This window comes from Rhinolophus sinicus, chromosome 13, assembly GCF_057876585.1.
Source record: "Rhinolophus sinicus isolate RSI-liver-muscle chromosome 13, RSI-T2T, whole genome shotgun sequence".
Classification (NCBI taxonomy): domain Eukaryota; kingdom Metazoa; phylum Chordata; class Mammalia; order Chiroptera; family Rhinolophidae; genus Rhinolophus; species Rhinolophus sinicus.
This window is the reverse complement of record NC_142513.1, coordinates 13,586,108-13,613,437: the sequence shown is the minus strand read 5'-3', so window position 1 is coordinate 13,613,437 and position 27,330 is coordinate 13,586,108. Positions and strand designations below refer to the sequence as shown.

The window sequence follows — 27,330 nt, the reverse complement described above, 5'->3', positions numbered from 1 at the left end:
CAGGAACCATTACTGAAAACAGCCCATGAAGTGGGTGATAGTCTTCACAAAGGAAGAAATGGAGGATAAAGTGATGTGCCCCATGTCACACTATCAGCCAATGGCAGTGGGGTCATCCAAACGCAGGCGCGGCTAATGCCACTTTTAACCCAGGCAGGGCGAGGGTCAGAACCCGCGCCGCGCAGGGTCTCGGCTCCTCGGGAGGTACAGCGCTTCACCCCTCCTAAGGCCTTTTCGGCGCTCCTTGGATTCCCTTCTGCAGGTGGGGGAGCAAGCACGGTGGGAAGGCGTTGGACAGCGCGGCGACCCGTCCGGGGTGCATGCGGGAGTGCAGCCTCGTCTTTTGCCACTGACGGTTCAGCCTGGGGGCCCACCAAGCTCCCTTTTCCGGCTCGGTGATCCCCACAACCCCTGCGTGCTGTGATGCAGGGGGTGGGAGGCAGCAAGAATCTCCACCCGCCTAGCCCGCGCAGCAGTCTGGCCCTAGCGGGGAGGAGACATTAGGCCCACGCGGACGGGACTCGCAGGAAGGCAAGAAGGCTTGGGCGCGGCGAAACCCGCGGGCCGTGTCCCCCAAACCCGCGCCGAACGCGGTCCGCGCCTCGCGTCCTGCAGGGAGGCGGGCTCGCCCCCCCCCCCCCCAGCGCGCGCAGGCGCGTGCAGCGCGGGGCTCCGACCGTAGCTCCGCGCTGGGCGGCCACAGGCTGGCCTCGCAGGTAGGGAATCCGTGGGCCATGGGGTCGGACCCGGGAGTGTGGGACTGCTGCGCCACCCGGCCCAGCCTCGCACGGTGAGGACTCGGGTCTGCGGCCCGGGTTCGAGGCTCCTTCCGAGCGCCTCCGGCGGGTGGCGCGGGCTGGGCTGGAGGTTCGCAGGAGCGGGAGCGGAAGGGGGTCTGGCGGGGCGCGGAGGGCCGGGTGGGTGCGGGGTTCCAGGGCGACGGGGACGCGTCTGCGGTGCTCCTGCGGGCCGCGATTTGGAAGCACAGAGGGAGGAGGCTTCGTGTTTAGAGAAATGCAGTCAATTAAGAGTTTTTCATTAATGGAAGGAACGGTGTAGTAGAGGGCGGGGTTTGGGTTTTCTTAGGAAATGGGTCGTTTGACAAACTTTCTCTTCCCTTCCATTCATTTCCGATTTTTATAACGGGAAATTGGGTGATGATGATGATGATGATTTTTGCCATAAAGGGAAAGAATAAAAAGAATTCCGCCATTTTGGAGTTTTAAAAAGTAATCGTTCTGCGGGACCTAAGGATCAGTGACCGCCCCCGCCTACCACAGTCTATACTAGTATCCGGAGGACTCCGAAGGCGGAGGCGGGTCGCGACCCTGGAACCCGCTTCCACCCCCTGGGACGTCCCGGCAGCGTAGGGGGTATCTGTCTGCGGCGCTCACTCCCCACCCCCACCACCTAGAGCGAGGGCATTTATTGAGCGTCTGTTGTATACGAGGCCTTGAAGGGGAGAGGGTGGGGGAACCCTTGGCTGACAGACCGAGGGAAAAAAACAACCGCAGCAGATTCATTCAGTAAATATTTATTGAGCACGTGCTATGTGCCAGACACCGCTCTGGGCTGGGGATCCAATGTTTCAGATCCCTGGAAACAGACTCTCTGAGAGGGAGGTTTGAGTGTAGGTTTATGGGGGTGCCCTCGGAAATATCGCCCGTAGAGGAGTGAGGACAGTAGGGTGGTTGGGCAGAGGGAGAAATTGAACTACCGTTGTAGTCTCAATGGAGGCCTCAGCCTGTCCCATACGAAGCTCTGGAGCTGAGATGGCTTTGCAGAGATGTCCCAAATAGAGGCAAGGCGGCGGGGTCTTTATACCCGGTATCAACTAGTCAACGGATACCCGCTTCCAGGAGAGGGCAGTTGGGCGAGGCAGCTCCCCTGGCTGAGGGCAATTCTGAGAGAAGCTGACAGGTGAGGGCTACCAGTGACAGCCTTCACAGTAGTTGGGATCTCCCACTTTATCCCCTCCTCCAGCCCCTGAGCTGCACTGAAAGAGGAAAGAGTACCTATTCTAGCCCCAAAGGCAAGAATGACTACGCCATTTATGGATTTCAGTACCATTTGTTTCTTATATCATTGACCACTCTTTACTCTTAGCTCTGATTCATTCATGCAGTGGCTATTTGTGGAGTGTACTTTCTGGATTAGGCTCTTTGCACATCAGGTGCCTTGTTCTGTCTCTGGGGGAGACAGAACAGTTGATGCATAGTTAGATTGTGGTGGAGTGGAGCACAAGAGAGGGAGTGATTAACTTTCCGAGGTGGATTCTGGGAAGGCTTCAAAGAAGAGGTGTCACTTCAGCTGAATCTTGAAGGACAATTAGGAATTTTCCAGAAATAAGGGATGTGGAAAGGTTCCAAGCAGAAGGAACAGCATGTGCAGAAGCCACCACAGAAGTGGGGTTCTTGTACGTGGCTCAGGCCTGGGAGCCATAGCAGACGTGTTGTGCTGCTATGTGGACCTAGTGGGACAATGCTTATGAAAATGCTGTGTGAGCTGCAAATATACAGGGTGGTAGTGGTAAAGGAGGGGTGAATTCACATCATAGAGAAAGCAGTTCCAGGCCTCAGAAAAGCTAATGGTCTAGTTGGGGAGAAAGCACGGAAACAGTAGGTGCTGCTAACTAGGAGTTTCAACACCACAGGTGCATTAGTTCCTCTCCGCTCCTGCACATTCAGGCCTTGTCTTCTAGAATTATTCTTTTTTTTCTAAACATGTTCTATTGTGAAGTATATCGTACATACAAGAACCCGTATGAAACTTCCATAGCCAGTCTCGACATGGCTTCTTTATATCTAGAATTATTTTTTCCTGCACTGTCAGTGTCTTCCTCTTTATAGGCTCATTTTCATCAGCTACAAACATGCTGTAACATTTCCTATTTTAAAAAGACAAAACAAACAAAAAGAACCTTTCCTTGAGACCCATCCCTCTCCAAATACCAACCTCCATTTGCATGCTCTCCTTCACATTCCAGCTCCTTGAAAGAATTGTTAGACCCATAGTTTCCAGTTTGTTTTCTCCCATTCTTCTACAGGACCAATCCTTTTTGTCAGCTGCCCCACTAGAATGTAGACCCTGTGGCAGGGGTGTTTATTTTGTTCACTGACAAATCTGCATTGCCTGGAACAGTGCCTGGCACATACTAGGTGCTCAGTAAATGTTGAACTAATCGATGATTTCTCTTTAGAACCCACTCGGATCAGGTTTTTGTGTCCACAGCTCTTCTGAAATGGCTTTCGTCAGAGTTTCTGATGACCTCCTTATTGCTAAAGTGGTCAGCTCTCAGCCCTCATTTGACTTGATCTGTCAATGTCATTTAACACCATTGAGCAGTCCCACTTTCTGAAAACTTGCCTCACATGTCCTCCAGAAGCCCAGACTCTTTCTTCTGTGTGCCCTCACACCTCATTGCAGGCTCCTTCTAAGTCTCTTTTGCTAGATCTTCCATTTCACAACCTATAAGTCTTGGTGAGCTCCAAGGTTCCCACCTTTTTCCTGATTCTCAGTTCTAAGGTTTTCAGTGCCATCTATGCATGACAGTTTTCAAATTTATATCTCCAGCTTTAACCTTATTCCATATTTCTAGAACATAAGCTTCACGAGGACACTTTGTCTTATTTGAGACTATATTTATTCCCAGAGCACAGAATGGTGCTGTCACCTAGTTGACCCTCCAATGTGTGCTGAAGAAAAGGCAGCAAGCCTGAACATAAGGGCAGTCATTTTCATCATTCTTCCTTGATAGACCTGAAACATGTGACATGTTTTGAAACAGAATGGAATTCTTTCAGGAGTAACCACATTCACTCTTAATGACTGCCAATGTTTTGAATAAAAAGATTGGCTCTATTGAAAAGAATTTAAAATGGTACAAGTATGTCAGCTGTGCTAAGCAAAATAATTGGAATTGAAATTCAGCGAATTTTACAATTTTTAAAAAAGGGGAAAACAGACCTCGGTGTGAATGGTTCTTAATTAAGCAGATGACATAGCTCACCTTTGCTTACCTGATTATGTACGCTATGATATGGAGGATGGACTCTGTATTTTAGGGAGGAAAAGCTGGAAAATAAATGAATGCATGAGCACAGCAGGATGGAGAGACAGCAATGATTGCAAACTGATTTTGCAAGCAAGCAACTTACATGTTACTGGCCAGAAAAACTACCAAGCTCCCTGGAATTTCCCTGAATTTCTTCTAAAAGGGAGTGGATTAGTAGTTGTTGAATGCCTGCTGGTATCAAGATTTCACTTATTTTTTTCATTCGATCTTCATCAGAGCCCTTTGAGGTAGATACCATTACCAGGTTCATTTTACACATGAAGAAACAGAGTTCAGAGAGGGTAAGCCGTTTACTTAGAGTCACAGGTATTGAGTGGTGGAGTGGAGATTCATACTTTCTTAACTGTCTTAAGCCTAGGCCCATGTTCTTTCCTTTGAACTGTATGCCAAAAACCTGTACGCTAACACCTTAAAGCAACCAGGTATCAACACTGCTTTTCATTAACAAATTTAAATTACTGAAATCCAACACAAATTGATTGAGGACCTACTGTGTGCCCAACACCATTCAAAGTGCTGGGGATATAGCAGTGAACAAGACTGATAACGTCTTTGCCCTCATGGAACTTACATTTATATGAGGATGACTGATGAGACACAAATAAATAAAGATCATTGTTGTGCGGGAGACCCTGCTCGCTGCGCCATTTGTCATGCGGGAGATACTGCTCACAGCACTATGTGTCTTGTGGGGCGTCCTGCGGGGTCTCCTGTCCCGCTCCCCACATAAGAATGCAGGATGTGGCTAGGCCAAAAAGGAACACCCACAGAGCCATAGGTAGGGGAGTCATACCACTATAGTCTCACTGGAGGCTGGATTCACACGATGTGCGACCTGCTGTCTTTTTTTCTGCCAACCGACCGACTCCCCTCCCCAGTGCAGCCGTGGTAGTTGTATCGGTGGCCAATTGGATAACCGGCCACAGCTGATGGTCAGCTAGCCACAGCCGACGGCCATCTACTACCCGAGCCAGCACCCCTCCACGTGAGGCCGAGAGCCTGGAAACTGCTTTCTGGGGCTCTGTCCCCACAATCATCATTGATTATAACGAAGAATGTGAAGGAAATAAACACTGTAATAAGCTAAGCAGTAGTAAGAAGGGGTGAGGGGTGTGCTGCTTTAAATTGAGTGGTCAGGAAAGACCTTCTGAGGAGGTGACCACTGGGCTAAGGCCTAAGGGAAGGGGTAGCCAAGCAGAGAGCTTGGGGAAGAGCATTCCTGGCGGAGGGAACAGCAAAGGCAAAGGCTCTGAGGTGGGAACATGTGTCAAGCAGTAGAAGGAAACCAGTCTGTCGAGGGTGGAGAACATGGGGAAGAGGGTGGAGGATGAGGTCAGAGAGGAAGATGGGTTATATTCTATAGGGTAAAGCACTTTGATTTTATTCTAAGGGCAGTGAAGAATTTTGGATAGGGAAATTATGTGATCTAGTTGACATTTTTAAAACTTTCTCTTACTGGAAAATACACTGTAGGGGGCAGGAGAAGAGGAAGGGAGATGGGTTAGGAGCCAATTTCTGAAGTCCAAGGAGAGCTGATGGTGGTTGGCACGAGCTTGGTGGCAATGAGATGGAGAAAAGTGGTCAGACTTTGAGATGTGTTTTGGAGGTAGAGGCAACAGGCAATTATGATATGTATAAAGTTGTGCTGGCCAATACATAACTATGGCCACTGTGGTTAATTTAAATTAATTCAAATTAAATAAGATTAAAAATTCCATTCCTCAAGTCACACGAGCCACTTTTCCAGTGCTCAGTAGCCACATGTGGCCAGTGGCTACTGTGTTGGACAATGTAGGTACAGGACATTTCCATCATCACAGAAATTTCTACTGGACAGTGCTAATAAGGCATCTAGGACAGTGGCCCACACATTTTAGCAGTTAAGTAATGATGGATATTGAAGTATATTAAGTATATTTATTAGGTCTTTTCCCCCCCTATATTTCCCAGTTCAAACACCTCTTTATTAAATGCCAGTATCGCCCTTGCTTTATTAAAGCAAAATCATGCACTGCCTGGGTTCTCATATCTTACCTCTTTGCTCTTCAGAATCATGCATTTGTTCAACAGATGTTTGAGTGCCCACTGTGCTTGGGGAGAGAGTGGTGGACAGGGTGTGGGAAAGAACACATTCCAGTGAGGGAGAACATGGTGCTTGAGGGCTCTGGGTCCCCAGAGGGAGAAGAGAGTGATTCCAGTGGAAATGGAGATGGGGTTGAGAAAGAGGGAACTTTGGACTTGGCCTGGGCTATGTCATGAAGACAGCTGGCCAGATAGAACTTTGGCCTGAGACATTCTCCCCAGAGTCAGTTCTGTATGTCAGTTTACAAAGGCACCCTCACACATGCCCACCTTACAAGACTGGGAGAAATGTAGGGCCTGGCCCGAGTCCTCACCTGAGTGTCCTGATTACAGCCAGAAGCCAGAGTTGATGCTAAGCTCCTAATATATCTAGTCCCCTCAGGGCTGAGCCTTTTCTCTGAGGGTGGGCAGCTCTTCCTCAAAGAAGCCCCCTCCCTCCCTGATCACCCTAGGGGCTGTGTTCCACTTGTAGGCCTTTCAGGATGGAGGGGCATGCTGAAATGGAGATGCTGAGGACATTGAAGGGGTCCTCCACAGGGGAGGTCAGCATGCATCTGGTGGCCAAAGACAGCCCAGGTTCCAGCCCTCACCTGCCCACTGCGGCCTTCATCATTCCAGGTGGGCCAAGCCAGGGGCCTGGGGAGGAGGAGCATCCCCATACCTGCCCAAGCAGGTGTGGATCCTGGGGAGGAGATATTTTTCACCTGTGTACACACATGCATGGCAGGATTGGGGCAGAGCCACCAGGCTCACCTGTGTTGTGTCCGTGTATCTGTTCGCAGCCACTTCTGCCACCCTTGGCCTGCCCAGCAGTGCCCTGGATGTTTCCTGCTTTCCGCGGGATCCCATCCATGTGGGCACCCCTGAGCGAGTGACCGGCAGCATACCTGTCACGGCCACCGTTCTGCCGCAGTTAAGCGCGGGGCCGGCGGCCAGCTCTAGCGTCAGCACAGTGCGGCTTCTGGAGTGGACGGAGGCCGCGGTCCCGCCTCCTGGGAGCGGCCTGCGGGTCAGTGTCTCTGGGGATTGCCGGGGCCTAGCGAGCCGCAGTTGTGGGGCGGAGCCTGCGGGCCCGGAGGCGGGGCCTGAGACTGAAGGTGGAGGAGGTTGGCCGAGGTGAAGGATTCAGTGGGTCGGGCTTTGAGTGAGGGTCTCTGGGGGCGTGGCTTGGAGTGAGGGGCCCTGGGGCCGAGGCCTGCAGGTGTCTGGAGGCGTGGTTTGGGGCAGCCAGGGGCGGAGTCTTGTGGGCTGCTGGGGGCGTGGCTTGAATAAAGCAGCGGGAGGGGTCCGGTACGGACTGAAGGTGGGTCACAAGGGCCGGTACCCTAGTCGCCGTCCTCAGACCTTCCTGCGCTCCAGTTCCGAATTAGCGAGTATGCGCCACTGAATATGGTGGGAGCAGAGCAGCCGCCGAGCCCCGAGCTGCGGCAGGAAGGCGTGGCGGAGTACGAAGCTAGCGAGGCCTCGGCGGGAGGTGGCGATGCGAGCACTCAGCAGCCGGGTAGGAGCCCCAGGCCCCGAGCTGGGTCCCTGCGCGGCTGGATCTAGGCCTGAGCTCCCTAAGGAGCCTCGATCCGGGGCAGGACCAAAGGGGGCGTGCCCCGGGTACCTGCACGTGCACCCAAGGGTTGGTCCTGAGGTGGAGAAGGTTGGGGGGGCAGGAGCCTGTCCAGTCGAGGAGCCAGAGGAGTTGGCACCACGGTGAAGGCAGGGCCTCGGGGTCGTGGGCGCTGACGTGGGCGGAGCCTAGGTGTGGCTGGGACGGGGTGGGTGGCCTGAGGCCCCTTTGGTCCCCACAGGGGACCTCCCCCAAGACCCTCCAGAATATCCCCCTCAGGACCCCCGAGGGGATGATGGCAACTGTCAATGCCAGGCATGTGAGCCTCAGCAAGGCTCTGGTCCAGATCCTGGTTCCTCCAATGATGGCTGCGTCCAGCTGTTCCAGGAGCGGTAAGGGGCAGGGTTTACCACTCTACTTGCTCTGCTCTTGGGTCCCAAAGCCGCATTCCAGTTCCCGGCTTAGGAGAGGGGCTGGGTGGCGCCGGGTGGGTGGGTGGTTCTTTCCTTCAGGCTGCCCCTCCCTCAGGTCAGTCATAGTGGAGAATGCCTCTGGCCAGAACTCCTGCACCAGCACTTCTGAGCTCCTCAAACCCATGAAGAAGAGGAAGTACAGGGAATACCAGAGCCCCTCAGAGGAGGAGTCAGAGCCAGACACCGTGGTAGGAAGAGGGCTGTGGGGAGGAAAGGGGGAGGCTAGATGCTATCCCTCAATTCCTACTATTCCCTCCATCAATTCAGGTCTTGGGGTGGGGCCAGAGAAGACAATGACTCAATCATCATTTTGGGGCGGGTCTTATCCTTAGTCAGGGGTTTGTGTCCTGTTTCCCCACCTGGGAAGGAGGGGAATTGTAGTCTGGTTGTGTCGCTTATGTGAGTCTGTGTCCAAGTGGTAGGGGCTGGTCTGCTGGAGCTGTGTTCCTGCTGGTGGCCTAGAAGAAATGCCACCTGTTTGGGGCAAAACACCTGTGGCCAGAGAGCCAGACAGCGGCCAGGAATAGAGACTGGGGCTTCTCACCAACCCAGGAGGACAGGAATCTGGAATCAGGCTTCCCTTCCACAGGAGAAGCAGGAAGGAAAGGATCCAGAGGGACACCCCACTGCTCACACCCCAGAAAGTGAGGAGTGGAGCAGCAGCCAGCCTGGTATGGTGGCCTATATGTACATATTCATGTGACGTGTGTGTACACACATTTGGAGGTGTGAGGCTGGGAGGGTGGGTTTTGGTTGTGATGGTGTGTTGTGTATATATAAATGATCATGAGTTAGAATGTGAGAGAGACAGAGAATGAGAGGACGACAGTGTTTCTGGTTTATGCATTCGTGGCTATGGGTTCTTGGGGGTTTTACCATGTGTTTGCTTATCCTCTCTTCAGTTGTGAGTAGGCTCTATTGCCAGGCTAAGTATCCAAAGACCAGTAGCTTTAATGGCATCACATGCCATTGCTTCCCTTTGGTGGTGTGAGCAAGTCTGTATGGCTCACTGGCCGGACCTTGCTGTTTGGGCCCCCACTCTGACCTTTGGTTCTAAGAAAAATGGAACAAAGCTCATCATGGTGAGCTCAGGCCCTCGGACCTTCTCCATTACCGTCTCCACTTTCCATGTCAGCCTGTTTGTCTCCTGCCCACAGTGTCAGGGGAGAAGAAGGAAGGCTGGTCATGGGAGTCATACCTGGAGGAGCAGAAGGCCATCACTGCCCCGGTCAGCCTCTTCCAGGACGTGAGTGGGACAATTTCCGCCTAGGAAGTGCTTGTATTCCCAGTTGAGGGACTCACCACCAAACTCAGGCCTTCTGGTGTTTTCTGTGTTTGATATCCCTTAAAGGACTGTCAGAATGGAAAGGGGAGAGATCGGTTAGGGACCCAGAGTAGAAAAGGGCCCACCCTAAGGGGCTTCCAGGGTGGGAAGAAATACAGAGGTGGAACCCAGGTTCACCCATCAGCAGGCCTGCAGACTTTTGAATTCTGGCACCTTCTACTCAATTGTGTATGCTGATCTCGCAATGATTGGGTGAGAGGGAGCCCTTCAGTCCAGCCCTGACTCAGCCCACAATTTTCAAGGGATCTGGGAGCTCTTTATCCCCCTCGGGATCCCTGCACTAAGACCCCCAGTTAAGTTATCCCTTTGGTAGTACCAGGCGGGTGAGGCCTAAAGGCGGCTCCTTCACCCCAAGCTCACCAGGCAAGGATAAGGCTGGATGGAAGCTGGGTCCTGTCCAACCTGTGCGTTGACAGTACCAGGCGGTCACTCATAACAAGAATGGCTTCAGACTGGGCATGAAGTTGGAAGGCATCGACCCTCAGCACCCATCCATGTACTTCGTCCTCACCGTGGCCGAGGTGAGCTGAGGTTCGCACCACCGTGTTGGTGATGTTTCTCAGGATAGATCGATGGAGCCTGCCAGGGGCATGGAGGGCCTGGACTCAGAGGAGGGAGACACTGCCATGCACGCAGAGAGCACACAATCTAATAGGGGATTAAGGGGGAACACACAGAAAGCCAAAAAAATGAACAAAATCCAGACGAAGCGTGAGGGCTGGTGGAGGGCTGAATGGGTGTGTACTTCAGTGCTGGGGTGACTTGAGGAGGTCACGAGGGCAGGATGTGAGCCTGAGTCCAGCAAGGCCCTTGTCCTCTAGGAGCTCCTAGTTGTGTGGGAATCAGCCAAATAAACATGCCAGCGACATCCCACAGGTGTGGGACAGGCATGCGCAGAGAGACACGGAGGGGGCAGGAGAAGCTTCCCAGAGGATGGGCCTCCATTGCTGAGTCTTGAGAGATGAGTTGTGAATGAGTAGGGTGTTCCAGGCAGAAGCAGCAACGTGAGCAGAGGCTCTGGGGCTGGGAACAGGCCACCTGTTCAAGGAGCTGCCATGAAGTAGCTCAGTGAGGCCAGCGCAGCGTGTGAGTGGGGAGCAGTGAGAGAAGGGAGCAGCAGGATAGGTCATCGGGGCTCTGGGCAGGTCTGATCCCTGGGCAGTGTCCTCGGGGTTCTGGCTGGGTCTCAGAAGGGCAGGAGGCTGTCATAGACTGTATCTGTCTTATACCCAGAACGAGTACATGAACTGTCCTCATTGCAGGATAGGGGAGCGTGGGACAAGGTTCAGCATGGGGGTCAACCTGGGAACGAAGAGAGGTGGGGAACCTGCTGGCATCAGCCCCAGGCGGGGCAGGAGAGGTGAGGGAAAGGGAATGGGTGTCTGCTGGCATCGGACTCCATGTGATTCCCCATCGTGCGGCCAGGTGTGTGGCTACCGCCTACGTCTGCACTTTGACGGGTATTCCGAGTGCCACGACTTCTGGATCAATGCCAACTCCCCTGACATTCACCCCGCTGGCTGGTTCGAGAAGACTGGACACAAGCTGCAGCCCCCCAAAGGTAAGGCCTAGGTGGGTTGGTCACAGGGAGGCAGTGGCCCTCAGACCCATCCCTTCTTTCCACTGGTCTCCCCTTTCCCCAATGCACACCCAGCCTCTCTTCGTTACTTCTGTTATGACTCAGCCCCATGGCTTCTGTTTTTCCTTTGCCCTTTGAGTGTCCACCCAGGTCATGTCCTGCTTCGGCAAGGGGTCCCTGGGCCGGTTTCTGCGGGATGTGGGGTCCTCAGGCCTGCCCGATCTGCTGCTTCAGTGTGGGGTGCCCTCGCCGCGGCCCAGCCTCGGTCTGCATGGCACTCTGTTCATCCACCCCCCGCCCCGCCCCCTGAGGGGCCTAGGTTACAAGGAAGAAGAGTTCAGCTGGAGCCAGTACCTGCGCAGCACAAGAGCTCAGGCTGCCCCCAAGCACCTATTTGTGAACCAGAGCCACGTGAGTCCCCAGAGCCAGAGTGGACACCCGCCCCAGGGAGAGCCGCTGCAGCCCGCCCAGGTCTCTGACTCATCAGAGGAGAGCTCGTCTGCTGGTGCTCTCAGCCCTCTTCCCGTCTCATCCCAAATGGGAGGGGCACACTGGGCAGGCCAAGGCCAGAGGGGGAAGCCGGCCGCGGGTTCTCCCCCAGTTCCCTCTACAGAAATCCTCTCCTCCACATGTCCCGTCGGAGTCTCTGGCCCCCCAGCTCAGCCTGGGCTCTCAGATGTCTTTGTTCTTGTTTCTTGCTTTGGTTTGCTCTGCAGTTCTTGGTGTGAGGTCCAAGCCCCTATCTATTATGGGAGCTGCTTTTTCCTTCCTTTTGCCCGACATCGAGGCTCTGCCGTTTAGTCCCAGCAGCTGAACCTCTCGCCTTTTTCCCTGTTAAAGGCAGCTGGCAGCTTTCTCCAGCAGTCCAAGTATCTCCTAATCTCAACCATGCGAAAGGTCTGAGAGATATGGGGAACCCCCATTAAAAATATCACTATTGAAAATTTAGGGTCCCTTGGGCCAGGGACTCCACTGTGCTGTTCAGGCAGTTACTCCCAACGCCCCCTCCCCCAATCCAGCCCCAGAGACTGTACTCACAGTTTTCCAAGTGATTGGTGTGGTTCTACCCACTATTGTAACAAGGGATGCAGACTTTTAAGTCAAACTTTAAATCCGGGCCCCACCATTGACTAGCACTGTGGTCAGGGCAAGTTGTTTAACTTTTAAAATGGGGATGATGACAGCAGTCTCGTAGGGTGGGGGAGGCTGCGCTTAGCCTGGCACAGCCTGGCACACTCTGGGCGAAGGTGTACCCTCCTGCCTGCCATTCACTCATCCTCCTGCATAAGGAGGCTTCCTCTGAGTGCACCTTGGAGGCCAGAAGTTCCTGAGTGACTCGGGGCTGGGGTTTATGCTTCTGCCTATTTCTCCCCCGACCAGCCCCCAACCCCCAGGATAACCCCGAGAGAACCCCCTCCTTATCCTCGCCAGTGCGCTCTGGGCTAGCACTAGCCTGCCTGGCTCTGGCCATGGCAGCCCCTCTTCTTGCCCCCAGAGTCCCCCACCCCTGGGCTTCCAGGTGGGCATGAAGCTGGAGGCTGTCGACCGCATGAACCCGTCCCTCGTCTGCGTGGCCAGTGTGACCGACGTGGTGGACAGTCGTTTCCTGGTGCACTTTGACAACTGGGACGATACTTATGACTACTGGTAGTGGGGGGGCCCAGATTCGGCCTTGGGGGTGAGAGGGTGGCGGGGGGGGTGGAAGGCAAGACTTTCAAACCTTAGGCACCATGTGGCCCCCACCCAGCCCTGGCGTTCATATTTGTTGAATGTTCTGTGGATTTGATCTATATCAGAAACAACTCAATATTAGAGGTTCGTCTAAAAATACCAAGGTCAAGAGGAGCCCACCCCTGCGATTCATGGTTTTCTCTTCGATATGCGGGGGTGCTGTTAGCGTTTTTAGTTAATGCTGCAGTTTTCTGACTTTCTCATCAGCCCACTAATGTTCACTAAGAAGTAGAATGAGGATGGACCCTGACACCGTACTGTCATAGAACAGCAGGCTCAGGGCCTCCACGTTTCACTTGGGACAGTGAAATATCCTTGGGTTTCAGGTGTGATCCCAGCAGTCCCTACATCCACCCGGTGGGCTGGTGCCAGAAGCAAGGAAAGCCCCTCACCCCTCCACAAGGTGACTCTGCCGCCTCAGCAAATGCCCTTTCCCAGGCCAGGCTCCACACCCCTCTCCCTGATCCCGTACCTGTGTGCCACGTGAGAACTCTTTGATTTTAGGAGTCTTATCAAACCCTGACTATGTGGAGGTTGAAGGGAAGACAGGTAGATGACCCCCCTCCCACCCCACCCCCCAAGCAAGGGGGCAGGAGTCCAGAGTGAAGGAAGTATATCCTTTCCTCTTGGACCATTACGCTGGCCCACATACAGCAGGGGCTCAGATGGGGCTGGGCTGGACCTAGAGCAATAGGACCAACAAGCGGGGTGGGAGCAGTGTCCCCAGACAACCCTGTGAACTGTGAGGTGGTGATGTGCTTGCTTCTGCCTGGCACCCCTCTGCCTTGGGGACTCCCTGTGAGGAGCTGGCTGTGGTGATGCAGGGGACCTGGTCCTCCACGACCTCTGTCTCTGCCATGCTCCTGGTCCTGCCTGGAGGCCCAGAGTTCCTCCAGGATACCTGGGTGCTGACACATTGTTCTCCTCCTCTCCTCCAGACTACCCAGACCCAGATAGCTTCTGTTGGGAGAAATATCTGGAAGAGACGGGGGCTGCTGCTGTGCCCGCCTGGGCCTTCAAGGTGGTGAGTGGGCTCTCCCTGCCCCCAGAGCTGAGTTCGGGAAGGCATGGAGCCCTGGCCTCCCTTTTTGGCAGGCCCCGATTTTCCAGGCACAGCACTTGGATTCCCTTCTTGGGGCCTTGGTGCTGCTGAGCTGGGCCTTGGCCTGAAGGCCGCTGTCCCCCTTGCAGCGACCCCCGCACAGCTTTCTGGTCAACATGAAGCTGGAGGCCGTGGACCGTAGGAACCCAGCCCTGATTCGTGTGGCCAGCGTAGAGGACGTGGAGAACCATCGGATAAAGGTGGCTCTGGGACCCCTGTGCTGGGGGATTCGACAGGCCGATTGGACAGGAAATCTATAGGCTGGTTATAGAGGTCAAGGGTATGGCATGAGCCAGATATTAGGGAGGCTGCATGTTGTGGGGAAGAGAGCTCTGAACCTGAGGCTGAAGATTTTGGGTCGCATTCTAGCCTCACACATGACTTACCTTTGTAGGCTTGGGCAAGTCATTTCCCCTGTCTGAAGCCTTGACTTTCCCATCTACAAAATGGGCCTAATAATCCTTGTTCTGCCCAAGCATTGGTGGGAGATGCCAGTAGCTTAATGAGTGAAGCCCTTGGAAAATGTGGTGGCCAAGACAGATTATTGTGGGGTTGGCTCCTTGGTTCTTCCAATCCAGAATCTTGCTTCTGACAGGCCCCAGGGATGGGGCTTCATGAGGAACGCCTGACCACCAAGGGCCTTTCCTCCCCAGCTCCACTTTGATGGCTGGAGTCATGCCTATGACTTCTGGATCGATGCCGACCACCCAGACATCCACCCCGCCGGCTGGTGCTCCAAGACAGGGCACCCCCTGCAGCCTCCTCTCCGTGTGTACCCCTAGGGCACCTGACCCTTTCCTTCTGAAGTCCAGCCCTGCCCCTCCCCCCAGGCTCTGACAACGCCCCCCCCAAAGCATGCCCAGGTCTGACACAGGACTCTGATGGCCCCCGTGAGCTCTAGGATCCCCCATCCTCCCCGCCCCAGAAGTCTCTGCTACGTTAAGCAGTGCTTCTGGCTTCCCCAGTTGTTGGGTTTGGGGTTTTGTGCTGTGAAGGGGAAGCTCACTTGGGAGCATAAGTTTAGGAGGTAGTTATACACCAGGGAGTTCCCTCAACATCTACCAGAGCCACACAGAGCATGCGTGGCATTTGCTAAGCAAATGCTGGCTCCGTTAAGTAAAATCTTGGTCTCCGCAGGCAGGGGTTAGAGGTCAGGTCATTGGACTGCTCAGCCCCAGTTTTCACCGCAGCTCTCCCCGCCCATATTTCCCTGTTGCCAACGCCACATCTGTCTCACATCGGGTGTTGATCCTTCTCGATTGTTCTCCAAGCATGGGCCGGGCCTAAACAAAGTTACCAAAGTCTGGGGAATGAAACGGAAACAAACAGAGTAACATGAATCTGCCTGACGTGGCTGCTAAGGTACAGCTGTGCCCACACTGGCTCTGAGTTGATCTTCTCCCCAGGAAACAGGGCATGGCCTGCAGGTTTAACCCAAGTGTACATCGTTCCTTAAAGAGGGTAGATCCAGTAGCAGGAAGTGGTGTCACATCCTAACTCAGGGCCGCTGTACTTGGGGAACTGGTCCCTAGTGCTGACCTTCCCTGGGGAAACTGCTCCTTCAATGCCCTCGGCTCCTCCCAGCCCCCACCCTCACCACCAGCACCCTGAGCTCACTCTTTTCTTCCTGCTCCTCCAGGACCCAGAGAGACCAGCTCTGCCTCCCCTGGGGGCTGTCCCCCTCTCAGCTATCGGAGCCTGCCTCACACTAGGACCTCCAAGTACAGCTTCCACCACCGGTGAGGAAAGGGCTCCTGCTAAGAGCCCCTCCAGCACTGTTCAGGAGGGTCTGTTTTACACCTACTGTGTGTGGCCAGTTGGTTCACCAAGACCTCCAAATGGGGCCCTGTTTGGGAAGGGTTAATGAGCACAAGTGGATTGAGCCCTACTTGAGCCTTCTATTTCCCCAGGAAATGCCCCACTCCTGGCTGTGACGGGTCTGGCCATGTCACAGGCAAGTTCACAGCTCACCATTGCCTCTCGGGCTGCCCGCTGGCTGAGAGGAACCAGAGCCGGCTGAAGGCGGAGCTGTCCGACACAGAGGCCTCGGCCCGTAAGAGGAACCTCTCGGGCTTCTCCCTAAGGAAGAAGCCTCGTCACCATGGCCGGTGCGGAGGGCAAGGGTGCAGGGCCTCGTGTCCTCTTGGGCCAGGCTAGGCACTGATTCCCTGCCATGGACCTGATCCCTCTCTCTCCAGGATTGGACGCCCTCCAAAGTATCGGAAGATCCCACAAGAAGATTTCCCAAGTAAGTCCAGGGTTGTTTACTCCCATGTCCCACAAAGTGTTTACAAATGGTGGGATGGGGGGCCCAGAGGAGGAGAAGCTGGCAGGGAGGTCCTGTCTCTTCATTTGAGGGAGCACAGAGCAGTGGCAAGAGCATAGGATAGGGCCTTGAGTGGCCGCAGGTTCCATTCCCATTTCACCCACAGCCTTGCTGTGAGTCTGTGGGAAAGAGGCAGAGCCTGTCTGGGCCTCTGGTTCTCCACTATGAGGCAGGATGATGCCCCTGGCTCTGCTGTTCTTGATTCTAGGTTTCCTGGGAGAGGATCCATGGCTGTCACTTTGTAGCTGTGTGACCTTGGGCAAGTCAGTTAACATCTCTGAGCCTCAGTTTTCCATCAGAAAACATGAACAATGACTGCCTTTCAGGTGTCAACTACCTGAAAGAATACTGGTTACTACTGCCATTTACTGAGCACCCACTATAGGCCAAGCAGTATTTCAGGTGCTGTACATATACTGTCACTGACTCTCACAAGCATCCTGTCATGTGTATATTGTTTTCCTTCTGAGAGAAGAGGAATGGGAGGCTCAGAGAGAGTCATTTGCCCAAGGTCATTCGCTTTGTACAGGGCACAGCTGGGGTTCAAACTTGGGTCTGACCTCCTGCTACGTGCTGCTGATAAAACAGACATAAAGCACCTAACCTACCTGTCAGTTTGCTTCTCAACCCCCTTTGTCTTAGTTTGGCTGCCACAACCCAGGACCACAGACTGGGTGGCTTAAACAGCAGAAATTTATTTTCTCACACTCTGGAGGCTAAAAGTGCAAGATCAAAGTCTGGAGGGGTTTGGTTTCTTCTGAAACCTCTCTCCTTGGCTTGCACAGGTTTGCATTCTCACTGTGTCCTTACATGGTCTTTCTGCTATGGCTATGTGCCCCCCGAGTCTCTCTGTGTGTCCAAAATTCCTTTTCTTATAAGAGCACCAGTCAGGTTGGATTAGGGCCTGCCCCAACAACCTCATTTTAACTTAATCACCTCTTGAGAGACCCTTTCTTCAATTAGTCACATTCAGAGATACTAGGGGCTAGGGGTTTTAACATAGGAATTTGGGGGACACAGTTCAGCCCATAGCATGCTCCATGGAGAGGATAGATGACTGAGCCCTCCACTGTGTGATAAATTCATCTCACATCTTCAGCCGGTGGCACAGGGACGCTGGGTATTGCCTCACTTGAGTTGAATGCACATCATTTTAAGGCAACAAGAGACCGTGAGAAATCACCCGGTTCATCGCACAGTTTCTGGGCAGGACCCAAGCTATTCCAGTTCTTTTTCAGGAAAAGACTCTGTAATCTGGGCAGTATACAGCATAGCGATTAAAAGAACAGCCCTGAAGTCAGACTGCCTTGTACGGGCTGTGAGACCTTGAGTGGGTGATGCCATCTCTCTGAGGAGCCTCAGTTTCCTCATCTGTAAAGTGCCAGTAATAATAGTGCCAATCTTAAAAGGTTTAAATGAGATGGTCATCTAAAGTGCTTAATAACCTGCTGGAATTATTATTAGTCCTGATCTCTTGCCTGGCTCCCTCTTGCTGTTGCTCTATACTGTTTCCTCTTGGTGGAAACGGGATACATTTCCTGCAGCCTCAGGCCTGACTGGGGAGGGTCTTGGCCTGCCTCCAGGTCCTCAGAGTTAGGTCTTCCATGGATGGGACTGCAGTGGGCGGGCACCTGGTCTACCTGCCCATGGTACACCTGGTTAGGTTCCATTGCAGGGCCATGTTCTGACCACCAGAGGGCGCTTGTCTACTCTGCTCATTCCAGAATTATCCTGAAGACTAGGGAAGTTAAGTCTTCCCAGAGAGGGACTATAGCCCAGAGAGGGCCCCAAGGCACTTCAGGGGCAGAACAGGGGACAGAGCCTAGGTCCCTGACCTCAGTACAGGGCTCCCTTGTTCTACCAGCTGGCCCTCTCACTGAGGGGACACTGATCACTCTGGATTTTGTTCCGAAGACTTTTCACACATCCATGGGTAGACCTCCTCAGCGTGGGCTCTGGGGTCTGCTGGGAAACAGCTCCAGTAGAAAGGCTGCCTGCAGACGATAAGACTTAGCTGTGCTTTTCCTGCTCACAGGGCCATTCAAGCCCCCTGAGTGACAGCCGTTTGAAGAGCAAGAGGAAACCACAGAGCTTTCCTCACCCAACCTGTTCAGTTACAGGTTGGGAAACTGAGGCCCGTGTTATGTGACTTGCCCAGGATTAAAGAGCAAGTCAGTAAGGGCCCAAAAGGACTTAGCAAAAGGAGGCCACATGGAATGGGCTTCCGCTGTCAGGGCTGAACTTGCTTGGGTGTTGAGGGCCATTTCAATGCGAGGTGTCTAGAGAGTGGTACAAGGATGCTGCAGCAGCTCCAGGAGAATGTCCTTGTAGGGCCGGGCGATGCAGCCTCCGAGGGATGGGGGAGGGTCATTCCAAACAGCCCACCTGAGAGTCAATAAAGTGAGGAACCCACTTTAGCAGAAGGAGGTAGCCCCCCGGTGAGGAGGCAGATCTGGACCACCCTCTTGGCTCTGCAAGGCTGTCAGAAGGGGGCCGTGGTTCTCCCGAGCGGTATGGGTATGAGCGGGCTTCAGGGGCTAGGTTAGTCCTTGGCATTGGCCTGCCAGCCTCCGCCTCTGCTTTCCAGCCCTAACGAGCGACGTCATGCACCAGTCTCTCTTCATGTCAGCCCTGTCGGCCCACCCTGACCGTTCCCTCTCAGTGTGCTGGGAGCAGCACTGCAAGCTCCTGCCGGGAGTGGCCGGCATCTCAGCCTCCACTGTCGCCAAGTGGACCATCGATGAGGTGAGGATCTGCCCCCACTTTGCCTTCTCCCCACACCCCGGTGGGAGAACTCCGGAAAGGCCCTTGTCAGGCAGAGCTGGGCGCTACCCCTCACACCTCCTGCTCGTCCCTCCCCTGCTAGCTGCCCAGTGGGGACTGACAGACAGACTATTCAATAGGCCCATCCTGGTGGATGGGAGAAGGCTGTGCTGCTAGTCCATCTGGAAATCCATCAGGAGAGGCAGGTTTGTCTCAGCCCCGAGCCTCAGGAGCAGAGGGCCTCACCTCGCACAGCCAACAGCACAGAAACACAAGGATCTCCGTGATAAGAAAAAGGCTGATAAGCAAAAGCAACACTGTCTCAGCTCAGAAGGCACCAAGGCTGTGTAGGCCCACCTCTCCCCTGTCCTCCCAAGCCCCTGTCTCTCTGGCAACATGTCTTCTTCGGTTTGCAAGGTCTTCGGCTTCGTTCAGACCCTGACAGGTTGTGAGGACCAAGCAAGACTCTTCAAAGATGAGGTGAGTGAGGTGCAAGTGCAAAGTGGGAACAGAGGAGGGTCACGCACCGAGATGCCAAGAAGCAGGTGCCCTTACCAGCGCCGCCCCCAGCAAGGGGGGCCCTCTGTTGTCCCACCCGGGTGAGGCTGGTCAAAAATCTGGTATGGACCGTGGCCCAGCTTGGGAACCCTCTGTGTGGAGACTGCCCTCAGGAAGAAAAAACGCGCCCTGGAGACCAGGTTCCATTCACTCCTCTGCCCTCTGCCCAATCTTTTCTTTTCCAAACTTAGCTTCACCAGTGACAGTCAGTAATTTAAGTACGTATATTTGGAGTGGCACAGGTGTTGCCATGTACTCCAAGGACCCTAACCTACACTCAAAGTCAAGACCCAAAAGCTTACCAAAGGTAAGAAGCAGTGAGTTGTAGATAAAAGAACACTAGTTTTGTAGACAGTTTGGGTTTGGATCCCAGTCCTGCCAGTGTGAGCTCTTTATGCCTCTGATCCTGCATCTTCTTATCTATAAAATGAAGGTAAAATGACGGTAATGAAGGGGGTAATGGTGACTCCCTTTCAGGGCCATTGCGAGCATTGGAAATGATACACAGACCATTGTACCAGAATGTCTAGTATCATTATACCATTAGTCTATATTTTAATATTACAGAATAATACATATTATTCTATATTAATATGATATCTGTAATGTTATAGAGTAATGTAGAAATCATGTCCCTCTACCAGAATGACGGACACAGTGGGGGTTCAGTCAGTGGTAGTTGTGACTTTTAATGGGTCGTTGTCCTTAAATGAAGCACTTGATCATGACTCTCCTCTAATTTGTAGAATTTGAAACCGGAAGCGACCTTTGAGTTTGTTTAGGTCTTACATACTTCTAAAGAACACATGCATCCCCCTTCACCAGGAGAGTGTAGTCCCTGCTACCCACAGGTGCCGCCTCCAGGTGGGTGCCCATGACAGAGATGTCTGCCCCCTTTCCCTGGAAGAATCTCTTGATCCAGGCCCAACAGGGCCAGTTTTCCCATCAGATCCTCCTTGTGTGGTGGAGCTCCCTGTCTCCTCCCCATTCTGGGCGCTTGCCTGGCCTTCTGGCTTGGTGATCTTATAATGTGTGTTTCCAGAACTGGGCCCTGTGTTTCAGATTCCCTATCACCAACACAGAACACACTGGGCTGCTGCTCCCCTGTGTGGTTTCAGTTTTTGTTTCTAAAAAGACTTACCGTGTTTCCCCAAAAATAAGACCTAGCTGGACAATCAGCTCTAATGCGTCTTGTGGAGCAAAAATTAATATAAGACCTGGTATATTATATTATATTATATGATATTGTATGATATTATATTATATTATATTATATTATATTATATTATATTATATTATATTATATTATATTATATTCTACTGTACTGTACTGTACTGTACTATACTATACTATACTATGCTATATTATACCCGGTCTTATAGTAAAATCAGACCAGGTCTTATATTAATTTTTGCTCCAAAAGAAGCATTACAGCTGATTGTCCGGCTGGGTCTTATTTTCTGGGAAACACGGTAATTATTTTAGAGCAGTTTTAGGTTCACAACACAAATGAGAGGAAGGTCCAGAGATTTCCTGTGCGCTCCCTGCCCCCTGCACAGGCACAGCCTCCCCCATTGCCGACATCACTCACCAGAGTGGGACATTTGTTACAACTGATGAACCGACGCTTAGATGTCTTTAAAGGGAGATAAAACGTACATGGAGCGAAAGGTGCCCATCTTAAAATACACCCATTCCACAGGTTTTGTGAAATGCATGTACCCTGAACCCAGTACATCAGTCAAAATATAAAACATTGCCATCATACCAGAAAGTTCTTCCTTGGCCCTTTTCATCAGTCCCCACCCTCCTAGGCAACGGGTGTTCTGATTTCTAGCACCACAGGTTAGTTTTACCTGCTCTTGGACTTCATATAAATGGCATCATGCAGCACAGACTCCTTTTTTATCCATCTCTTTTCATTCAGTGTAATGTGTTTGAGGTTCGTTCCGGTCATTGTGTATACCAGTAGTTTGTTCATTTTATTGCCGAGTAGTGCTCCATTTTATGAATGTCCTACAGTCAATGGACATTTGGGTGGTTTTCTCTTCCCCTCAATTTGAACCCTATATTTTTATTAGCAAAACTTGAGGTTGCACTAGCTTTATTATAGCCACATCACGGCAGTTTGGGGTTCCTTCAAATCCCCAAGTGTCTTTTATATCAATTATCCATTATAATCTAACCATACTTTCCCGTGTGTTTTTTTTTAAATTAACCTAATGTAAAACTTTACATTTCTCCCTATTAAATGTTATCTTGGTGGTTCCATAGTCTCATTGTTTTAAATCTTGATTCTATCCTCTCTGATATTAATAAGCCTTTCCAGCCTCTTGCAATTTAACTTGTACATTTGATAACTAAGCCTTCTGTATTTTAAACCAGGTCTTCACCACAGGTGTTGAATGAGACAGAGCAGAACCACGTAGCACCCATGAAAATCTTCCTTTAGGTGACAACAGGTCATAAGTGGATGCTCTTTGAGGACAGTTGTTCAGCTAGCTACAGAGCCACTCAAGAGTTTGGTCCTCTGGGCCATGCTGGGCTTTGTGTTGTCCCCTTGTTGGGGACGGGCTGTCTCTCCCAGTAACGTCTGTGGGTGTCTCGCTTCAGCATGGTCTGTGATATAGAAAAGCAACAGCCAACATGGGGGGGAAGGTGTGCTCATGGACCGCCAGTGTTAAATAGAGTCTCAGTGTGGAGCAGGACCTTTGTGGGGGCTGGGGTTTGCTTTCTCCACGGTCTGGTCTACATCTTCCGTTTCCCCAGGAGGATCATGCCCCGGGGAGTAGGCTCTGGCTGAACTGATGCCATCAGGGCATTCAAGGACACCAGTCAAGATGCTCTCCAGCCAGGACACAGAGCAGTCATGAGAGGGATGTTTCATGAGTGAGGAATTAGAGCAAAGCAGATAGATGGTCTGTGGGCCGCCTGTTCAGTCTGGTGGTTGGTGCTCACGGTGCTAAGGAAAGCCTGTCCAGTCCCCTCGTAGTCATCTTTCTTGTAACCCTGGGTATTTATTTGATGGATTCAGCAACTAATTATTGACATCTGTTCTGTGCCTGGCCCAGCATAAGGTGAGGAGGATACAGAAATAAATGAGAAGTCCCTGCTCTCAAGGCTCCTGCGTTGTAGGGGACACAGAATTGCAAACTGCTGCTTCTGGCAGAGTGTGGTAAGGGCTCCGAGGGAGGTGTGTGCCAGGTGTGATGGGAGCTCAGAGGAGGTGGGGGGACAGAGAGGGGCCAGCAGGCTCTGCTGACCGTGCAGCTGGGTAAACACTGGCAACTTCCTGTTTCCTGAATGTCCCTTTTTCTTCGATTCCTTGTGGCCCATGCCTTTCTGTTGTGACAGCATAGAGGTCTTGTCTTGACAGTACTGAGTACTGTTTGTAGCTCAGCCTCTGGTAAACATTCCACGTGTGGCTCTCTAAGGATCTTTCTAGGTTAACTTGGGAAATTCCCTGGTCCTATCCACAGCACCGTGGCCTATTGCTTATTGTGGATTATTGCATTTCACTCATTTAATTCATTTCCTATTGCATTCCTCTACTTCAAGGTCAAATATGACCTTTTCTCTGATCTTATAGCTCACATCCCCCGTACAGACCAGCACACATACCCCATCTTATCGGTTCTGGAATAATCCCATTGTCCCGTTACGTAGTCCCAAACCGCTAGACCACAAACGCCAATCTTTGCTTTGAAGAACCTAGAATCAGCCTAAGCAGTTGCAGTGGTGAGAAACCTCCAGGTAAGGCACAGGAACCACTGAAAAATCTTTCTAGATTTATCTCGTCGCTTCCATGTCGTGTTGCTTAACTTGTTCCACTGTCCCTGTCATTCCTATAAACTGGAAGTTAGGTCCAAAGACCTGGTTAGATTCAGTTTAAATCTCTCTCTCTCTCTCAAAAATAGCGCAGAGGGTAATACTGTGTACCTCATTCCAATGCATCACATCGAAATGCCCACAATGGCTATTAGTATTGCTAAGGTTGACCGGTGGTGGAGACAGCAAGAGCAGGTTTTTGAAGCCACTGTCAGTGAGGACTCAGAAAACATTATGCACATATACACTGAAATCCAGATCGGTCAGCAGAAAGAGTGTGTGTGAGAGAACATGGGGAAACCAGTGGATCTCTTGCTTTCCTTCTCTGTCCCCATGGCTGTCTTCCTTTTTTCCTTTCTCCTTCCCTTTTCCTTTCTCCTTTGCCTTGCTCTTCCCTTCTCCCTCCTCCTTCCCTTCCCCCCATATATCCTTTACTCCAATTTTCTTTCTCCCTTCTGCCTCCCCATGCATACCCCCACCTTCCCTTCACTCCTTCCCCATCCCCTCCCCACCTTCTCCACTTACCACCTCCCTCCCCTAACCCCTCAGATGATTGACGGCGAGGCCTTCCTTTTGCTGACACAGGCGGACATTGTGAAGATCATGAGCGTCAAGCTGGGCCCAGCCTTGAAGATCTATAACGCCATTCTCATGTTCAAAAACGCCGATGACACCTTAAAGTGACTGGCGCAGGGCTGGGCCCCCCTCCAGCCCGCGCTGGGCCTCCCTTCTGCAGCTGATGCTTCCTTCTCGACTTGCGTTCCTCCTGTCCCACCTGTACCCCCATCCCCCTCCATATCTTACCAGGGGTGTTTTCTCTTCTCACCGGGTTGCTTCCTACATGGTACATGGGAGCAGAGGAGCCCTGGGCAAGATGGAGTCCTAGCCCCCAAGTCCTGGAACTCATCTGCCACCAGACACACTGATGAGGGTGTGATTGGGCTGGGGGGGGCATCACTGATGTAGTAGGTTGGGGGAGCTCTGCCTGCGGCAGTCCCACACCCCTAGCCAACTTGTTTGATCACCAAAGGGTTTTTTTCTTAGCAGTTAAGAACAATCTGGTAGAATGGGAATCCTCCAATCCGAGGCCATTTTCTCTTCAGCATCCTTGCTTTTCTTTCCTTGACCCTTTTCTCTGACCGAGAAGTGACCCTGCTGCAAACATATTTACTCAAAAAGACACCTCCCCCTTTCTGTCTGCTGGTTTTACTGCCCTCATTCTGCTGCCCCGTTTCCTGGGCAGCGGCCCCCACCATGGCCCAGCCGGACCCCACTGGCTCTTCCCCTTAGGTCGGTGAGCCACAGAAACATGTTTTCATAGGATCCATGGGAGTCTTTCTCCCTTTGACCCAGAAGTGGGGGATTCTGAGCCAAGATTCCTTCTTAAACGTGCCCAGTTCTGGACCACTTGGCATTTTATAGTGTCCTGTGCCAAGTCCTGTTTCCAGCAGAGTAGGTGATTAGAGCATTTTACCTCTGCAGCAGAGTCTAAGGTTCTAGGGATGTCCCCCATACCTCACTGTGTCGGGTGTAGGGAGGAGGCAGCCTGGCTGCCTAGGTAGCCGAGGCCAGCGCAGGAGTATGTGAGACAATCTAGGTTCTTTGGCCGGAGGGGCAGCCTCAACAAGCTTGGCTGCTCCCCAAGCTGAGCATAGCATCTTTCTGTGCCGCCATGGGTCTCAGCCAAGGTACTGCCCTGTGGGTGAGGACCGCATGCCTGCCAGACCTCCTGCCATGGGAACGTAGTACTCTGTGTAGCACACACACCCTATAATATCACATTGGCCTGCCCCTTAAATGTCTTGCTCTTGAGGCGTTTTACAAAGACCACTTGAAACTGGGAGTTGGGAAGGTGAATTCTGTCTTTTGAATTTTCCATGTCCCTTATGCCTTTCTTACCACTTTTCATCTGTCTTGCACTGCCCGCCGGGTGCCTGCGGGGACTTTGACCTTTCTGTCCAAGTGGGGGCCTGGCCTCCACTGAACCACTGCCAAACCTGCCTCCGGCCCAGGAGCCAGCCCCATGGGAGGTGAGGAGCAGCTGCCAAGCTCCTGTGGCCCTAGGTGCTGAGATGGGCCTGCAGGGTGTGGAGTCAGGGGGGCCTGCCCCAGACCCCTTCTGTCCGTCATGTGATGTGTGTGTGTGTGTGTGTGTGTGTGTGTGTGTGTGTGTAGGACACTCTCAGAAGTGTTTGACAGGGTGCTAATGTGAGGCTCGGTGTTGGGAAAGTGTCAAGGGCTATTACCATTTAAATATGAAACTATCTTTCCCACAGAAGAGGGAAACCCAAAGCTCTGTTGATTTCCTGCCCCAGCCCAGTAGGGGGCCCTCTCTCCCATTGGCCCAGCCTGGACTGCTTTGCCAAGGCAGCCATTCAGCACCCCCATCCAAACTCCCGCAGGGCTTAAATGTTCCTTCCCTGTCAGCCCTTAGAGGCAATTCTGAGCACAACCTTCCTGGGAAGAAAGGGGACAGGCCCTGCCTCGGGCTGAGGGTTGGGTTTACAGAGGGTGGCATGGACGCCCCCTTGGCCAAGAGTAAGGCAGAGCAAGTCTGAGCCTCTATCTTGGTTGCTTGGGTGATGGCAAAACTCACCAGCTCCTTGGCCTTGTCTCCTCATCTATGACGCTGAGGAGAGATGCTGGCTTTGTGTTGTGAGGAGAGGAGGCAAGGACGCAGAGCTGGGCTGGGATGGCTTTGCCATGTGGGTCTGCCAGCCACGCTCCTATTGCTGGCCTACGGGAAAGAGGATGAACCAAGGGCCCCCAGGGGTCTGACCTTTGAGGCCTCAGCACTTTCTGCACCAATGGCAAACTCTTTGGAAAGAAACCAAATCATAAGAGGGAGGAGAGAACTCCGTCTTCCGTTCATCCCACTACTCCTTCACCCCCATCCTGTCCCCAAATGAGATCATTGCACCTTGACCTGGGAATGCAGTGAGGGGCGGGAGTGGGCGGGTGCCTGGTGCCATGTGCCCTCTGCCCTGCTCTCTAGGGCAGGCACCACTTACACTTTGACCCCAGCAGCCTCGCCCAGCCCCGGCCTAGGCCAGTGAGGACCTTGCTGTTTCATTTCTGAAGCAGAGAGAATGATCCCAGAGTTTGAAAATGAAGCCTGTTTGCACTTTCATTCACATGCACTTTGGTGGAGTTAGGTTTTTTTGTACTTTGTGTGTGTGTGTGTGTGTACGTGCACGGGCGTGCATGCACACACGTGTTCTTTAAGAGAATCTTCTGGTTTAAGATAAAAGTGACTTTTAACTCTTGAGGGAGAAAAAGTTACAAACAAAATGTGGTGTGTTTTGTCAGTGTATTGAAACAACATCAATAAACTTGAACAACTGGATGGTATGCGGTAAGAGTCCGTTCTGTTTTCACGGTAAAATATCCAGAAAGCACAAAGTGAGTATCAGTGCTACTATTAAGGAAGAGAATAAAGCATTCTCTTTGCTATTAGGGGTTCCAAACAATTTGATTTTTATTCTATTTTAAAGATTAGAAACAAAGGATGGAGATAAATGCGTATAATGTCTGCATGGAGAAAAAGAAACAGTGGGAACCCTCAGAGAACGGAGCGAAAGGGCCTGATCCTTGACAGTTTGCAAATGGTCAAGGGCAGAACATTTAATGCAGCCCTCAGTTTTTAAAATAACATGAAACTTTCAGGTGGGGAAATGTCAAGCTGAACAGTTAGAATTCATTAAGTTTCCCAGAGACCGTGTGAGCTGATGAGAAAGTGGCAGAAATGCCACGTTCAGTGACATCTACCCCTTTCTTGTCAATATCCTTAATTCCTTTGCCCTGCTGCTTTCCCAGATTCCTTGGCTATAAAAACACCAACCATGGAGCTGTCCAAGAGCCTTTCTTCTCCACACCTTGACCAGGAACTTATCTGACTAAGCAGATTTG

The 27,330-nt window shown here is 52.2% G+C and overlaps 1 protein-coding gene across 4 annotated transcripts; it reads left to right on the top strand.

Moving 5' to 3' along the window:
* The first annotated feature begins 392 nt into the window (after positions 1-392).
* On the top strand, positions 393-26,767 carry L3MBTL1 (L3MBTL histone methyl-lysine binding protein 1). Of its 4 annotated transcripts, none has more exons than XM_074317353.2 (22): positions 393-790; positions 6,630-6,775; positions 6,940-7,166; positions 7,517-7,658; positions 7,957-8,107; positions 8,244-8,376; positions 8,778-8,859; positions 9,346-9,434; positions 9,950-10,054; positions 10,959-11,094; positions 11,432-11,583; positions 12,608-12,759; positions 13,170-13,246; positions 13,782-13,867; positions 14,035-14,145; positions 14,599-14,713; positions 15,585-15,684; positions 15,856-16,053; positions 16,144-16,193; positions 18,859-19,016; positions 19,452-19,514; positions 24,007-26,767. In XM_074317353.2, exons 1-22 carry the CDS (start codon positions 735-737, stop codon positions 24,103-24,105), a joined length of 2,628 nt encoding a protein of 875 aa, XP_074173454.2. In that variant the 5' UTR covers positions 393-734; the 3' UTR covers positions 24,106-26,767. The 4 variants fall into 4 exon arrangements, with proteins under 4 accessions (XP_074173454.2, XP_074173453.2, XP_074173456.2 ...); XM_074317352.2 differs by having other exon boundaries at positions 394-790; positions 23,971-26,767; XM_074317355.2 differs by having other exon boundaries at positions 395-716; positions 11,432-11,523; positions 23,971-26,767.
* The last annotated feature ends 563 nt before the right edge of the window (positions 26,768-27,330 follow it).